This window comes from Sciurus carolinensis, chromosome 16, assembly GCF_902686445.1.
Source record: "Sciurus carolinensis chromosome 16, mSciCar1.2, whole genome shotgun sequence".
Taxonomy (NCBI): Eukaryota; Metazoa; Chordata; class Mammalia; order Rodentia; family Sciuridae; genus Sciurus; species Sciurus carolinensis.
The window spans coordinates 43,279,878-43,297,205 of NC_062228.1; the positions used below are offsets into that span (position 1 = coordinate 43,279,878).

The following is a 17,328-nucleotide window of genomic DNA, read 5'->3' on the forward strand; positions in this document are numbered from 1 at the left end:
GTGGAAAAAGGTACACTCATAGACTGTTGGTGGGACTGCAGATTGGTGCAACCACTTTGGAAAGCAATGTGGAGATTCCTCAGAAAACTTGGAATGGAACTACCATTTTACCCAGCTATCCCACTCCTCAATTTATACCCAAAGGGCTTGAAATCAGCATACTACAGTGACACTGCCACATCAATGTTTATAGCAACTCAATTCATAATAGCTAAACTATGGAACCAACCTAGGTGCCCTTTAACAGATGGATAGAGAAAATGTGGTACATATACACAAAGGAATATTACTCAGCCTTAAAGAAGAATGAAATTATGGCACTTGCAGGTAAATGGATGGAACTGGAGAATATCATGTTAAGTGAAATAAGCCGATCCCAAAAAACCAAAGCTGAATGTTTTCTCTGATAAGCAGATGTTGATCCATAGTGGGGGGTGGGTAGGGAAGAATGAAGAAACTCCGAATTGCACAGAGGGGAGTGAGGAGAGGGGCGGGGCGGGTGGGGATGGGAAGGACAGTAGATTGAGACAGACATTACCCTACGTACATGTATGAAAATAAATTTTTAATAAATAAATTTAAAAAATTAATTAATTGGGCTGGGGATATAACTCGGTGGTAGATAGCTTGCCTAGCATACATGACGCTCTGGTTTCCATCAAGGGTACCACAAAAAGGGAGAGAACTATAAATGAAACCGAAAGTGTAGAATACTGGTAGTGTTTGAGAGGTTCGTTATGCTGTTCTATTGTTTGAAAATAAAAAAACGCTTTGAGGAAAGGAGGAAGAGTTAAAAGAGGAAGAAGTCAACCATGTCCCAAGAAAGGGCGCAGAGACCAAACCCACCACGCACTTCTGAGATGATACTCTGGATTACTGGGCCTTGGCATAAGCTGTTCCTTTTAACCCAGAAAATCTCTCCCCATTTTCTCTTAGCAAATGTCTTCAGGAAGCCTCTGGGTCAGGCGCTTCTCAGAGCTTCCCCCCATAACGTCTCTAGTTTTCCTGGAAGTCACTGATAGTGTGCCTGTGTAACCCAGTGTAGGAGTTCCCTGTCCCTGGCTAGGTCTCTAGCCTTGCCCAGTCCCAGGGTTGACGCGGATCTCAGCGTGTTTACAAACTTCAGGCACAGAACTCGGTTATGGCACGGGTGGGGCCTCCCAACTTTCCTGCGTCCTCAAAGGTCCAGACTCCACATTAGGGATGGGACCAACTGACTTTGCTTCTTTCTCATTAGCCCACGTTCCTCCTAGAAAGGGTGGCCGCTTCTCTTCACTGTGCTCTGATTGACCCAGATTCTTCCGTTAGTTCATCCTTCCGGCTCTCTGATTGGTTTATATTCCTTCTCGGGGTGTGGCCATGTCCCATTGGCCCTCGCTCTCGGACGTATGACGTCACGTCCTGGTACTCGTCGCTTTAGCTGTACGTCATCGCGGGCGCCCATCCTTACGAAGCCGGAGAGTAGACTGCAGGACCCGTGGGGACCACTGAGCTGGAACAGTAGTAGCGGCGACAAGGACGGCAGCAGCAATGGCCGGGGCGGGGCCAGCCCCAGGGCTCCCGGGTGCAGGAGGACCCGTGGTCCCGGGCCCTGGTGCCGGCATCCCGGGCAAGAGCGGCGAGGAACGCTTGAAGGAAATGGAGGCGGAGATGGCCCTGTAAGGCCCGGGAGAGGGGGTGATAAAAACCATCCCAGAACTAGAGCTTCTTCTGAACCCTGGAGCCTCCAGGCCGCGAGCTATAACTCTGTCATGGGGAAGTGGAATCTTCGGGGCGGGGGGCGGGTAGGGAAATGGAGACGTTGTCAGGGATGAAGGCGCTGTCGCGATGTACCCAGCGTTCCAGAATTGGTGCGAGGACCTAATCTTTGGTGTCTGTTCTGCTCCCCCAGGTTTGAGCAGGAAGTTCTGGGGGCTCCAGTAACTGGAATCCCAACTGCTGTGCCTGCGGTGCCCACAGTTCCCACGGTAGAAGCGATGCAGGTCCCAGCAGCTCCTGTGATCCGCCCAATTATCGCGACCAACACATACCAGCAGGTAAGGCAGAGCTAAGGCATGTAAGGCAGTGCCTTGAACACAACAGCAAGTGTGTGTACACAAACAGGTGTTGACGTTTTGGCTGGTGGATTTAATTAGCATGTCAAATACTTCATGTGCCAGGCACTGAGGATACAGTGACTAAGATGCACAATATTTCTTCCTTTTGGGAGCTTATATTCTAGAGTATGTTATCTAATAGAACTTTCCGAGATGATAGTTATGTTCTGTACCTATTTAAAATTTGTTAAATAATTCCTGTCAATCTCAGTCAAATTTCAAGGGCTCAGTAACTAGCTATATATGACTAGTGGAGAGAGACTATTAAAACAAAAATAAGTAAGTGAAAGTCATTCATTCTGTCCAGAACAATTATTGATTGCAATCTATGTGCCAGGCACTATTTTAGGCTTTGAAAATTTAGCAGAAAACAAAACCAATCATTGCCTTTTTGGAGTTTGTTTTAATAGGGAGAGACAAGTCAAAGTGTGGTAAGAAGAGTAGTGTTTTATCAGCCCAGGGAAGGCCTTTCTGAGAAGGTTACATTTAAGCAAAGATATAAAGGATAATGAGGGAGGGAACCATGCAGGTATCTGGAGGAAGAGCATCCCCTGCTAGTACTAAGACCTGGAGGCGGGCAATGATGTTTAGCAGGGAGATCTGTGACTGAAGTGGAATGGGCAGAGAGGAAAGTGGGAGGAGATAAAGACAGGTGATAGAAGCCAGATCTTGTAGGGCCATGTGGGTCACCATAAGAACCTTGGCTTTTACTCTGAGGTCAGGAACTGTTGGAGGATTTTAAGCAGAAAGATGATGGTGTTCAACTTAGATGTAACAAGGTGGTTCTATATGTCTGGAGAATGGACTGTAGGAGAGATGGGCAGAATCAAGGAGAATGAGGAAAAGGTTATTGTATAATCTAAGCAAGAGATGTTGGCTGGGACCAGGGACAAGACAAGTTGGAAATAATTTCAGATAGTACCAAGTACTGTGGGGAAGATGAAGCTGGTTGATGAAAGAAGTTGCTACTAGAAGAAGCTGAAGATAACTTTAGCTAGTGATTCCAAGAGCCTCCCTGAAGAGTAACATTTTAGCTGATACCTGACAAATAGCCAACCCCATACAGAACATAAAGGATGAAAACCTTGGCCTCCTGGGGTGAACCAGTCAGGGAAGACTGGGAGCACTCAGGCCTCTCACTCCAACCTCCTCCCCAACAGGTGCAACAGACTCTGGAGGCCCGGGCAGCCGCTGCAGCCACAGTAGTTCCTCCCATGGTGGGTGGCCCTCCTTTTGTGGGACCAGGTAAGTAAAGAATGGCAAGATGAGGGGGTCAGGAGATCAGATAGGGTGGCAAAAAGGGATGCCCATGACTCCTCCCTCCATCCTCACCTCTTCCTTCCCAACAGTTGGCTTTGGCCCTGCTGATCGGAGTCACCTGGACAGTCCAGAGGCTCGAGAAGCCATGTTCCTCCGGCGAGCAGGTAAGTCAGGAGCCAGGACCCACATTAACCAGGCATAATTGTTTAGGCAGTTCATCCTCTTGCTTGAATCACTGGTTTAAATCATATTCTCCATTCATCCCCACCCTGACACTGTATCTTTCTAAAGTACAAACCTATTGTGTACTTCCTGAGTTTCTCAAATTAATTTGGTCACTGCAGACCAACCCCCCATGTCACTCCTAATCCCAAACCTTTGCTATGTTTCTCCCCAACATTTAATACCTTATAACAAGCTATGCAATTTACTTATTTATGATGATTATTTTCATCATCATTTGCTTCCTCTAAAATGTCAGCTCCATAAGGGGCAGAAGTCTTGGTACCTGTTGCATAGAAAGCATTACACACTATCTGATGAGGGGATGAACAAGTCAAACAGACAACAAGCTCCTCACCCAGTAGTCAGACCCTATGTGGCCTGCTTCCTTGCAGAGAGAGATCCATCCCCTCTGCCTCCCCAGGATCCCTGAACATTGCTGAGATGTGCCAGCAGTGCTTTTATTGAGGTCCCTCTCTCCACTGCCTCTTGTAACTCTGCTGTTATCTTCCAGCCTGTCCTTTCCACAAGCCAAACTTCCTATTTTCCACTTTTTGTTTTTCAGGTAACCCCTATGTACATTGTCAATTTTTGTGACATTATTTCTCATTTAGATATCAAATTCTGGTATAATCTCTATTAAATTAAATTTGTTAATTATGTTATCTAAACCTGTTACACTTTTTTTATATGACAACATGAGAAGTGTTGACATTTCTGACTCCTTTTTTTCTTGGTACCTGGGATTGAACCCAGAGGTGCTCAACCACTGAGCCACATCCCCATCCCTTTTTTATATTTTATTTGAAGACGGGGTCTCACTAAGTTGCTTAGGGTCTTGCTAAAATTACTGAATCCAGCTTGAACTTGCAGTCCTCCTGCCTCAGCATCCCAAGCTGACGTTTCTTACTCTTTAGTATAGTTTTGACAAAAAAAATGCATATCTGACTTAATCACCCTGCCCACCTTCCAACCCTACTGTGGCTCCCCTGTGTCCTGAAAAAAACATCCATGGCTTAGCCAAGAAGACTGTGCTTAAATGCCTGCTGATCCTTCAACCCTTGTCATGACACTCTCCAACCCTCCACTTCCTTATGACAGTCACTTTAAACTGAAAAGGGTAAAAGGTATTGCTTATAAAAGTTCTCCCTGCCAGTAACATTTCCACTCACCCTTGGCCTAAGTCTTCCTTATCCTTTGGGTCTCAACTCACAGGTCTCTTTTTCCAGGAAACCTCTAATCCAGTCTAGGCTGGTTCAAAGGGCTCATCTGAACTCTGACAGCTCTCTGGCCTTCCCTCTCCTACCCGTTATCCCTCCACCTGAGCTTTCCCTCATTCCAGCCCTGACCACTCTGGACTGTCACTCTAGTGATGCATCTGTTCTCTCCTACTTTGAAACAGGAGCTCCCTGAGAACTCTGGGTCTATTGGTGGGTCCTTAGCACTGCCCACTACAGGGCTGGGACCCACATGAGATCCTTGTGGATAAATTTTTGCTGAGTGAACTCATGGAAAAACCTTCACATCTTCCAGAAAAGTCCCCAGACTCTTCTTCAGGATTTCTTGGATGCTGAGAGTATTCTCACACACACCTTTCCCTGATTGCCCCTGTCCCCCATGACACACCCCCCCCATCTCTCTTTCCCACAGCTGTGGCCCCTCAGAGGGCCCCTATCCTGCGTCCAGCCTTCGTCCCTCACGTGCTACAGAGAGCAGGTGAGGGGGCCAGGGTCATCATCCTGCCACACAACTTTCCCCTGAAGCCCTCCAACTCCCCCACTAACACCCTGACAGATTCTGCTCTCTCTTCTGCAGCTGGTGCTCCTCGTCCAATGGCCCTGCGGCCCCCTCACCAGGCCCTTGTAGGACCCCCTCTTCCTGGGCCTCCTGGACCACCCATGATGCTACCACCAATGGCTCGGGCCCCAGGGCCTCCCCTAGGCTCTATGGCTGCTCTGAGGCCTCCCCTGGTGAGTGTGGAAAGGGAACTAAGAAGTATACATCAGAAGTATAGTGGGCGGGGAGATCCTTGATTTTTTTTTTTTTTTTTTTTTTTTTTTTTTTCATTTTTGTAAACAATTGGGATACATGTTGTTTCTCTGTACATGGCGTAAAGGCATACCATTTGTGTAATCATAAATTTACATAGGGTAATGTTGTTTGATTCATTCTGTTATTTTTTCCCCTTCCCCCCCACCCCTCCCACCCCTCTTTTCCCTCTACACAGTCCTTCCTTCCTCCATTCTTGCCCACCTCCCTAACCCTAACTCTAACCCTAACACTAACCCCTCCCACCCCCCATTATGTGTCATCATCCACCTATTAGCGATATCATTCGTCCATTGGTTTTTTGAGATTGGCTTATCTCACTTAGCATGATATTCTCCAGTTTCATCCATTTGCCTGCAAATGCCATAATTTTATCTTTCTTTATGGCTGAGTAATATTCCATTGTATATATATATACCACATTTTCTTTATCCATTCATCAATTGAAGGACATCTAGGTTGGTTCCACAATCTGGCTATTGTGAACTGAGCAGCTATGAACATTGATGTGGAGATCCTTGATTTTTGACCCCACAGGATGTGTCTAAGATTGCCTTCCCTTTGGCTTCATTTCTTTGACTTTGTCTCTTATCTTTGTTTGCCTCTGTCTTTCTCTATTACTTTCCATAGCCAAACCTTTTTGAAGAGTAGAGAGAAACATGCTTATGGTCTTTTTCTGTCTCTGTCTCTATTTTTCCTTTGATGTCCTTCTGCCTTTGTGTCTTGATGTTTTTACCTGTATCTGCCTGTCTCTCCCTCTCTGCTTATATTTCTCAATTTCCGTCTGACTAGAGACTTCCCTTTCTTGCTTGCTCTCTGGCTCCCAGCACCTTACTTTGTTGTGTGGGATGGGGATGGAAGTAAGATCCAAATCTGTGATCTGACCCCCCTCATGCCCTCCTCTTGCCCACAGGAAGAGCCAGCAGCACCCCGAGAGCTGGGCCTAGGCCTGGGGTTGGGCCTGAAAGAGAAGGAAGAAGCAGTGGTGGCAGCAGCCGCTGGACTGGAGGAGGCTAGTGCAGCAGTGGCTGTGGGTGCAGGAGGTGCCCCAGCTGGCCCTGCAGTCATTGGACCCAGCCTGCCACTGGCCCTGGCCATGCCATTGCCTGAACCTGAGCCCTTGCCCCTCCCACTGGAGGTGGTACGTGGCCTACTGCCCCCACTGCGCATTCCTGAGCTCCTGTCCTTGCGTCCACGACCCAGGCCCCCTCGGCCTGAGCCACCTCCTGGCCTTATGGCTCTTGAGGTAAGCAGGGAGCATAACAACAAGAGGACAGAAGGGGCTGGGGAGATAGGCAGAAGCCCACTAGTTTCTACACACAGGAAATCATATATTCCTCTTTCCAGAGGGTAGGAGGACTCGGGGAAGAGGGAGGTAGACACAAGTACTCCATACCTAGAATCATATCTGCCTGTACTAGAGACAGGAGGGCCAGGGGGCAAAGCAAAGTGGGAGACTCTAACACCAAACCCTTGGTACCCATCCCCTTTCCTCTGCAGGTCCCAGAACCCTTGGGTGAAGACAAGAAGAAAGGGAAGCCAGAGAAATTGAAACGCTGCATTCGCACAGCAGCTGGGAGCAGCTGGGAAGACCCTAGCCTGCTGGAGTGGGATGCAGGTAATTGGCTGATGTATGAGTGTTGATCAGCCTGGGACAGACCCCGCTGCCTTTGGGCCTGTGGGCAGGAAAGGGGAGCCAGATAACCCCACAGCTCTCTGTAGTTAACCCACCTCAGGGAGGGCCAGACTGAGGCTCTGAGGGGCAGGTCCCTCCCCCACCACAGGCCAGAATTCGGTGGGGGTGATAGATAACCTAGGGCTTTCTGGCCCCTGTTTTTATTCATAACAGGCCTTTCATGCTAAAAGTCAAAAGAGCATTCTTTTTTCCCCATCTTTTTTATAAAAAAATTTTAAGTACCAAATGGTAGTGAATGGCCTTTCTACCACCTGGAGTCCACAGTTAACATTTTACTACATTCACTTTATTCCTTGGTGTATGTATGTGTTTTGCTGTTGTTTTGCACTGCTGGGGATGGAGCCTCACACATGCTGGGCAAGTGCTCTATCTTTGAGCTACCCCCAGCTCCTTGTCTTTTTCTCAGTCATTTGAAGAAAATTATAAGTGAAGTTATTCCTTCATTTCTAAATACCTTAGCATTCATCTTCTTTCAAGACACTTTCTTGCATATCATATACCATTATCCAAGAAAATTAACAGTAATTCCATGACATCTTATAATCAATTTATATTCTTATTTCCCCAGTTTTCTCAACTCTATTACAGCTATTTTTCCCCACTCTAGGATGCATGTAGCTTTATGTCTCTCCATTATATTTTTTACATCCTACTATTTGTTTTGTTCTATTTAAAGAGGGCTAAGGGGACACAACTCAGTGGCAGATCAATTACCTGTCATGTGCAAGGTCTTGTTCCATCCCCAGCAAAGCAAAATAAATAAACAATTCATAGATAATCTGGGCTAAGGAAGCACAGTTAGATCCTGGCATTCACTTGACCAGAAGAAATGAGTGCTCGTTCATATAAAACAGGGCCTGGGAGGCATGGTGGAGTAGGAGGTGAGTGGCATGTCTAGATTTCAACCAGCACCCTGCCTACTGGCCCACATTGGTAGCCATAGAGCCAGGTGGGCAGGGGAAGTTTTAGGGGGTACCTCTGCTTGCTCACCTCCCCCTTGTGACCCTTTCCCTGGATTGTCATCCTCAGCAACAAGAGTGATGAGAGGGTTGTGGGAAGAGGCCTGTCCACAAAGATGCTTTGGCTGGGAGAGGAAGCCAGCCTGCACAGAGCCTGGCCTCAGGAGGCACCTCTGCAGCCACACATTATCTTTCAATGAGAATGGTCTCCTTCCCACCTCCTTGGGTTTTTTTGTTTTGTTTTGTTTTCATTTTTATTTATTGGGGTTTGTTGGGGGTTTCATTTGGTTTGGTTTTGAGTTTTTTGAGACAGGGTCTTGCTGAGTTACTAAGACTGGCTTTGAAGTTTCAATCTTCCTGCCTCAGCCTCCCAAGCTGTTGGGATTACAGGCGCAGGCCACTTCCTTCTTTTGTGTATAATTTTTTCAAGCGTCCAGGCCAAATGTCTTAGAAGATCCTACCCTCTCAATTTGTCAGATTGTTTCCTCCTGGGATGGCCTAGCTTGTTCTCATAGTGTCCTTAATCATCACAGAAGCCATGGGGTAACTATAGCAATAACTGAGGAAGGAAATAAACCCACTTCCCACCCAATCTTTGACTTCTGCCTCCTCTCCTGGGACCATCTACCTGCCCCAGGCCAGGGTCAAGCAGCCTTGACCCAGATGGGGCCAGTATTGGTTTGAGACTCTAGTTCTGTGACTTTGGTAGTTAGCCTTTCAAGCCTCATTTTCCTATCTCCAAAAAGAGAAGAAGAATATGTGCTTTCTGGGGATAGTGATTCATTGGGGTAGAGCAGGGTCATTGTAGGCTCAGACCTAGGATATTGCCCAAGGATATTCCCAAGAGTGGCAGCTGAAATCAGCTTTGGAGAAAGTCACGCAGTTTCCAATTTCAAGGTAGAATTAGAGCAGCCTTTGCATAGCTGAAGAGAGGTGAAACTTGTGGTGCTGAGGTGCCATGGCGGGAGGCTGGCAAGTGTCAGGGACCCAAGGAACATCCATGGAGAGGTGTCCAGGAGAACAAGGGACACCAGTTTCTCAGAGGAAAGGCCAGGGCCAGGTCAGAATTCGGGGCTTCTTCATGGGAATGTGTGACAGTCCTGAGTGAGAAAGAGCAATACAGTTAGAGGTTAAAAGTGATGACTTTGGAGCCAGATGCCAGAGCTCATGTCCCACCTCTGCCATGTCCTAGTTGTATAAGTTTGGGAAGTCACTTGACCTCTCTGTGCCTTAGTGTGGAAGGACTGTTGGGGGCACCAGCTCTTATCACTGAGGATCCCAGGGTAGAGACTTTGGGAATAGAGGGAGGAGGGCTTAAGGATGCATCAGAAAAGATGGGGACATTCAAATAGGGCAGACAGGGGCCAGCACCTGCATCCTCTAACGTCTCTCCCCCAACCCCAGATGACTTCCGGATCTTCTGCGGGGATTTGGGCAATGAGGTGAATGATGACATCTTGGCACGTGCCTTCAGCCGCTTCCCATCCTTCCTTAAGGCTAAGGTGATCCGTGACAAGCGCACAGGCAAGACCAAGGGATATGGCTTCGTCAGCTTCAAGGACCCCAGTGACTATGTGCGCGCCATGCGTGAGATGAATGGTGGGTGAGGCTTCCCCTAGGGACAGTGGGTATGGCAGGCATCTGACCTAAGCCTGACCCCAAGCCTGACCTTGAGTCCTCCTGTCCCACAGGGAAATATGTGGGCTCACGCCCAATCAAGCTTCGTAAGAGCATGTGGAAGGACCGGAACCTGGATGTGGTCCGCAAGAAGCAGAAGGAAAAGAAGAAGTTGGGCCTGAGATAGGGTCTGTGGCTGGGCACCCGCTCCCACCCGGCCGGGCGCTGGCTCCTCCCTAGAGCTGTCTTTGGAAAAACCCCAGCTATCCACACACCTGCCCCAAAACCAGTTTCAATAAATTTACGTTCATTTCCACCCCTGGCTGTGCTTGGAAGAACTCTTTGGGTAGCAAAGAGAATGTGAGTAGCCTTGAAGTTTTACCTGGGCAAAACATCCAGATGGGCATTTTGAGCCCCATTTTATGCTCATTACCTCCACTTGAAACCTCTTAAGTGCGTATTGAGTGCCACCTATTCCAGAGCAGGAAGGAAGGCTGTGGGAAGGTGACAGCCAAACTAAGGCTCAGATTTCAGATCAATGTCCATACACCAGCCTGGTTGTCAGCATCAAGATAGGAGGTCTTGCCAGGCATGGTGGTGCACACCTGGAATCCCAGCAGCTGGGGAGGCTGAGGCAGGAGGATTTCGAGTTCAAAGCCAGCCTCATCTGAAGCAAGGTGCTAAGCAACTCGGTGAGACCCCGTCTCAGAATAAAATACAAAATAGGGCTGGGGATGTGGCTCAGTGGTTGAGTGCCCCTGGGTTCAATCCCTGGTATACACACCCCCCACCCCTGCCCCAAAAAAAAAGAGAGAGGAGGTCTCCTAGACCCGCCTTCTGGAGCTCACAGCCTTGAGGCTCTAAGCAGTCAGCGAACTCTCATCAAGGGCCTGGATGATGCTGGGGACTCAGTGGTAACCAACAGCTCTGTACCCGGCTTCCTCAGAGTTCATGGTCCACTGTCAGGGTAGGCCCCATGCCAGACTGAGAGCCCAGACTGAGCAGGGGCAGCAGGGGGAGCCCTGGGTGTTGACCTAGGGGTCAGGGAGGGCTTCCTAAAGGAACTATCCACTCTGAAACTGTCATTCTTACCCTCTGGATCTCTCTTTATAGTTTCTTCACTCTGCCAAACACCAGCCATCATGTCTTATGTGGGTGTCTCTCAGTGCCCTCTGTTTCTTGTCTCTAAATATCTGTATTTCTAGGTCTTTTCCCTTCTCTGAACTTTCCTCTCCCTGCTGAAGAGTGTCCAAGCAGGACCTTGAACACCAGGCTAAGAGCTTAGGCTTTACCCTAAAGGCAGCAGGGAGCCCAAAAGGCTGGGACAAAGTTCAGGCAGCAAGCAGGGGTGGCATCACAGATTGTCACTTGAGAAAGAGCCATGAGACCACCACTGAGCACTGGTGGTCTAGAAGGAGTTTAGGGCAGGTTCTAAGGAGCTTGCAGGGCTGGAGTGTGAAAAAGGAATGAAGGTCTTCAGGGATGCAGCCATCAGAACCCTGGACAAGTCGGGGAAGGACTAGGGGATGGGGGTGCAATACCAAGTCTTCTCAGGAAGGAGATCACCCTGGAGAGGTATCAAGTTACTTCTGTTCCTGTCTTCCCTCCCTTACTGCCTCCTCTCTGACGTCACATTTTCCAGTCTGGTCAGAGTGGTGAGGGCCTCCCTCCTTGGCAGGAAGTACCCTTCAGCCCCCTGCCACCTGGACTGGACCTCCCAATCCCAGGACCCTCAAACCCCCTTTTCCCCATCACTAGCCCTTCCTATACTTGAACTGCTTGTTGCAACCTCAGGGACAAGGGAGGACATGGAAAGAGAGTGATTCCAGAAAGAAGGGTTTTTAAAGTATGCACAGGAGTCTTGGAAGGGAGGATGGGAAAAGATGCACAGAGATGGAGAGGAGGAGGAGGCAAAGATACAGAGATGGAGGAAGAGGGGAAAGCTCTGGCAGAGTGATAAGAACTAGCAGAGAGTGCAATGAGAAGGGAGGTGGGGAGCAAAAGAGATGGGAACACTCAGAGAAGGGAGGGAGCAAGACTTGTCTGGAGATACTGGGTGAGAAAGCCTCACTGGATTCAGTTCTGATGCAACAGGGACCCAGAGCTGGAGACACCAACCAAAGGAGAAACATACACAGACAGGAGAAAGGCCAATTTCAGGGAAAGAAACCAGGACTCCCTTCAGATACATGGAGTGAATGCACAAAGGAGCCAGTTACAGCCCAGAGCTCAGTGGCTTGCTCCCACTGGGTTCCAATCCCAGCTTCAAGTGATTCTCCCTCTTGAGGTCCAGTTTCCCTTCTGTAAAGTGAACAGAAAAGCAGTGCTCTCCACATGAACCCTACCTCCAGAATGGCAAATAATGTATGGAGCTGAGTGAATATTGGTAACTCTCCATATTAAAAAGATTATTTTTAGCAGTACTTATTTACTTATTCGTAGAGGAGGTCTGGCACAAGCATAGTATCTAAAGCCAGGTGACTTGAGCTAAGGGTTGCCAGACAGCAAACAGTAAGGAAGGCCTAGTTGCTGAATTTCAGATAAACATGTTTATGTGTATTAAAGTTCTTTGGTTTTAACTTTTTCCATTTGAAGCAAGTTACAGATACAAATCCTTATCCCTAAATATCTGTGTTCATTTCTTCATATTACATCTTTCATAAAATACCATCACTACATCTAATAATTCCATGTGATATTCAAAATTTTCCAGTTGTTTCAAACTTATAGCATGGAAGCACATGGGCTCTGGAAAGAGAAGTGGGAGGATGTCTGCCTCAATTTCCTCCTTCATAAAATAGGGATGAATAGTGTCGACCTCATAAAATGGGCCTTCATTAAATGAAGGACCATTGCATATGATTCTCTGGCATATAACAACGGTCCCTCACTTAAGATTAGCTATTGTTATTACTAGTGTTATCATTCAAATTATTGATATTATTATTCTTATGATTGACACTTCTTGGGAGCTGCTCCAGGAGGCCCATCCTAGCTGAGCCTGCTGGGGGATTCAGGGTTTGCCTCCTTCCACCCACCCCATCACCCTACCAATTGTGACGTCAGTTGGGGAGGTGGGTATCTGGCCGGAAATCCCTCTTCCTGTTGTAGATAAGCCCCAGCGCAGCCCAGATGACCCCAGGTCCACCTCCCCCACCACCTCCTATGTCACAGGATCAAATCCCCAAGTCAGAGCACCTATCCACCAAGCCGCCCACCCTGCCCTCATCACCCCATAAACACCCCTTGACCCCCACCTGTCTCACCCAGCCCGCTGTCCCCAAAAGCCCTCATCCAAGCCCAAAACATGCACCCTCGCAACTAAACAGCTCCAGAGCAAGTGCACATCTCTGAGGCTGGGGTCGTCACTCGGCCCCGCCCCAACCCCTGCAACCTGACCCAAGCTGCGACCCCCTGCTCTGACGTCTCGGAAAATTCCCCCCTGCCCAGGCTCCCAGGGGAGGGGGTGCATGGTATGAAATGGAGCTGAGACCCCCGGCTGCAGGCAGAGGAATCCACCAGAGGTGAGCCATGAACTGGGAACTGGATGAATGCCTGGCGTCTGGTTTAGGAGGGACCCTGGTTTCTAGATTCCCAAGAAGTGGGGAGCTTGAAAAAAGACTAAGACTCCTCACCCCTCCTTTGAGAGAAAAAGGGGACTGGAAACCAAGATTCCAGGTTCCTGTAGAAGGAGGGGAAAAAGCTAGATTCCGGGGTCTGAGGGAAGCAAGTGCTGGGGCTCAGACTCCAGGGTCCCTAAGAGTCATCCTTTGCCCACTGGATTTTCCCTACCCAGAATATTCAAAACGAGCATCCATGGACTTGTGGAATGGGGATGAAGCATCACCACAGGAAGTGCCTCCGGGGAACAAGCTGTCAGGGTTGGGTAGGTTGCTGGGGCTGAGACAATATGTGTGGGGAGGGCGCTGGGGTAGGGGCCTCTGCTGAACTCTGACGGGACTTAACATCCTTATTGTCTGCAGGAGGAACTGACTTTGGCTTCTATTTCCCTGAACTGGTGCTCCAAGGAGAAACACAGACAGTGGAGACATGCTGGAAAGGTTGCTGCTGGGTTGGAACCCCTGTGTCCTGCAGGAAAAGGGGAAGGCTGGGTTCCTAGGTCTAAGGGAAGAGGGGGCATTCCTGGATTCCTGAGGTGGATGAAAGAGAGGGTCCGGAGTCCTGAGTGAATAACTCCCAACCTCTGACACATAAAGACCAGTGGATGGGTGGTTGAGGAGGTCTCTAAGTCTTTACTTCCACCCTTTCCTAACCTCAGCTGCCATCTAATCCCTCACAGGATTCCCAGAGCTGGACTGGAGCCCCTCCTTACCACATCCAGAAGCTTCATGGGGGACGGGTGAGTGTATGCAGATGTGCGGTGGGAGAAGGGGTCCTGAGGGGCTGGGCCTGGAGGTTTAGAATCCCCCTCCCCAATCTTGGAAGCGGAGGGGTCTAGGACCGAAGACACCTGCATCCTCAAGGTGGCATGGCCTTGATCTGGGAGCCCTGGACCGGAGGCACCAGCACTGAAAGCTTAGACCCCCTAGAACTCTCAAGAGGTTCGGGGAGCAGGACCCCTGAGCTCCCCTTACTTGGGCTTTGTTTCTCCTCACAGAGCCAGCCCCTCAGGCCCTTGCGTGGTCAGGAGACTGGGCAGACCTGTCCCACACCGCCTCTGACCCTTGGAACCACGCCTCTCAGATTCTGGGCCCCGCTCCTCCCGGTCCTGGTCCTGTCCCTGTCCCCTTCTCCGGTTCCGAAGGGACGGTGGGCCAGAACTGTGACACCTCGAGGTCGCACGTCCAGGCTGCCAGAAACACCATCAGCTGGGACTGTTCTGTCAGCTCCCACGGCGCCACCTACTGGGGCAATGGCCTCAGCGAGGAGCCGCACGCGGACTGTTACATTTCGTGGAATGGGCCTGTGGGTTCCAACTGTACCGCCTCCTGGGATCCGGGGCTGCATCCAGATTGCAGCGTCTCTTCGAAGGGGTACCAGAGTTCAGCTCTCACCACTTCCTCTGAACAGAGTCAGAAGTCTGACCATGACGCCTTGGCTCGTTACCCCAAAACTAACCACCGAGGTGAGCGGTCCTGGAAGACTGCCGAGGTAGCCAACCCAGAGTGATGTGGCGGTGCCTAGGCGCCTAAAGGGGCGGGACCCAGGAAACGGGCAGTGAAAGGAGGGATTTAGGTACCCGAGAACTCGAGGGGAGGGGCGAGAGGACTAAGACTCTGGTGGCCTTTTAGAGGACCAAAGGGAAGAGGATCTAGGCTCCTGGATTATGTGAGAGGGAAGAGATGAGGATTTAGACTCCTGAATCTCCAAGATGAAAAGGCCAAACTCCTAAATTTCCTAGATGGGGGCTCTGGACCTTTGGGTCCCTGAATCTGCCTCTTAGGTCCTTTATACGGCGGGATCCGACAAACTCAAGGATCCCCCGAGGAGGGGAGATTTGGACTCCTATTGGAGTCCCAAGCTGGGAGGACCTGGACACTTGAGACTTGGAGGTGAGGGAGTCCTGACTCCTAGGTCATCCAAGAGGCGTGGTCTGGGGCTGGGAAGCCTGAGTGTTCACCTCCACCCCAGGTCCCATTCAGCTGTGGCAGTTCCTCCTGGAGCTGCTCCACGACCAGGCGCGTAGCAGCTGCATCCGCTGGACTGGCAACAGCCGCGAGTTCCAGTTGTGCGACCCCAAAGAGGTGGGGGCACACCCCCAAACCCCGTTAGCCCGCCAAAACCCGCCGGTCGACGCTAACCCAACATAGTCCTGCCATTCACTGTGCCTAATCCTTGACCCCGCCCCCACCTTCGCCCTCTCTAGACCGGGTTTAAAACGAGTCCGGTTCCGCCTCAACCAACCCCATTCAATCCACCTGGGCGGTGCCTGACCCGCATCCAGAGCCCACCCCCCACCCCCACCCCCACCCCCACCCCCACCCCGAGCCGGGTCCCCAAGTCCGCTCCCCACATCCTGTCTCGGCCCCGCCCCACCCGTCCCTCGACTAAGCCCCACCTCCGACCTAGGTGGCGCGGCTGTGGGGCGAGCGCAAGAGGAAGCCTGGCATGAATTACGAGAAGCTGAGCCGAGGTCTACGCTACTACTACCGCCGCGACATTGTGCGTAAGAGCGGTGGGCGCAAGTACACTTACCGCTTCGGGGGCCGAGTGCCCGGTCTATCCTGTCGGGACTGCTCGGAGGGCACTCAGGGAACAGAGCTCCAATAAAAATGTCCTCTCAAACCTCGTCGCGCGTGCTTGTCTGTATCCTCCCCACGGACACCTACTAGACCCGCTAGAGAGCCTAAGTGTGCACCCCCACATTTAGGAGTTTGGCCTCCCCACTTCGGAGACTTAAGGGTCCGGATCCTCATCTCACATAATCCAGAAGTCTGGGTCCCCATCCCTTTGGTCCCCAGTTTATCAGCGTCTAGGTATTCCTGCCTGAGGATCCGCGAGTGTGGGCCACCCGCCGCTTCTCTTGAGAGCTCCTAGGTACCTAAGCCCTGCCCACTTGCTGCTGTTTTCCAGATCCCGCCCCGTTAGGCGCGTAGGCCCCGCCTTACTGATACACCTCCGCTCCTCCTGCAACCTCAGCACCTCTCACTCACCTCGGTGATTAGTTTTGGGGTAAGAAGCCACCGCCACCCGGGCAGCAAGATCTCAAGACACAACCGTGACTTTTGAGATCCAGACCTAACTTAGGGAATCGGTTTAGTGCCCAACACCTGCTGAGGCATACAAAGGACACCAACCTAGTATCCATAAGGTCTACTGTGTATCTGCCATGGGCAGAGACTTTCAAAAGAATCAGACCTGCTAAGGTGTATTAGTCAGCTTTTTCTCTGCTGTGACTAAAAGACCTGACAAGAACAATTGTAGAAGAGGAAAAGTTTATTCAGGGGCTCATGGTTTCAGAGGTCTCAATCTGCACAGCAGGCTCCCTTCCTCAGGTCTCCAGGTGAGACAGAACATCATGGCAGAAGAGTGTTGCCAAGAGAAGCAGCTCACATGATGATCCGGAAGCAGAGAGAGACTCCACTGGACAGATACAATATACCCTCAAGCCACCTTCCCAATGCCACCTCCTCCAGTCACACCCTACCCTTCCCACCTTCAGTTACCACTCAGTTAATCCCTATCAAGGGATTAACCCACTGATTGGGTTAAGGCTCTCACAACCCAATCGTTTCTCTGAACTTTCTTGCATCGTCTCACATGTGAGCTTTTGGGGTACACCTAACATCCACCTATAACATAAGGCTTGAATATGGTTTATTCCCCAAAATTTATGTGGGAATTTAATTCCCAAAGTCTTATATTAATGGTATTAGAAGAGTAGAAACTATGATGTTTAGAAGTGGTCAGTTTGGGATGTGATAAGATTAGATAAGGTGGGGGGGGGCGGAACCCCCACAACTGAATT

At 50.0% G+C, this 17,328-nt stretch overlaps 2 protein-coding genes across 3 annotated transcripts; both read left to right on the top strand.

The window, feature by feature from the left end:
* The first annotated feature begins 1,415 nt into the window (after positions 1 to 1,415).
* On the top strand, positions 1,416 to 10,215 carry Rbm42 (RNA binding motif protein 42). 2 transcript variants are annotated; one of them, XM_047527569.1, is made up of 10 exons: positions 1,416 to 1,658; positions 1,892 to 2,036; positions 3,257 to 3,341; positions 3,446 to 3,520; positions 5,229 to 5,294; positions 5,373 to 5,548; positions 6,541 to 6,873; positions 7,128 to 7,245; positions 9,687 to 9,881; positions 9,974 to 10,215. In XM_047527569.1, exons 1-10 carry the CDS (start codon positions 1,531 to 1,533, stop codon positions 10,084 to 10,086), a joined length of 1,434 nt encoding a protein of 477 aa, XP_047383525.1. In that variant the 5' UTR covers positions 1,416 to 1,530; the 3' UTR covers positions 10,087 to 10,215. The 2 variants fall into 2 exon arrangements, with proteins under 2 accessions (XP_047383525.1, XP_047383526.1); XM_047527570.1 differs by lacking the exon at positions 5,229 to 5,294 and having other exon boundaries at positions 1,417 to 1,658; positions 5,394 to 5,548.
* A 3,500-nt stretch (positions 10,216 to 13,715) lies between these two features.
* Etv2 (ETS variant transcription factor 2) lies at positions 13,716 to 16,130 on the top strand. Its single transcript, XM_047527169.1, has 6 exons — positions 13,716 to 13,785; positions 13,886 to 13,960; positions 14,200 to 14,259; positions 14,518 to 14,985; positions 15,492 to 15,604; positions 15,930 to 16,130. The coding sequence occupies exons 1-6, from the start codon at positions 13,716 to 13,718 to the stop codon at positions 16,128 to 16,130; spliced, it is 987 nt and encodes a 328-aa protein (XP_047383125.1).
* Positions 16,131 to 17,328: the final 1,198 nt, after the last annotated feature.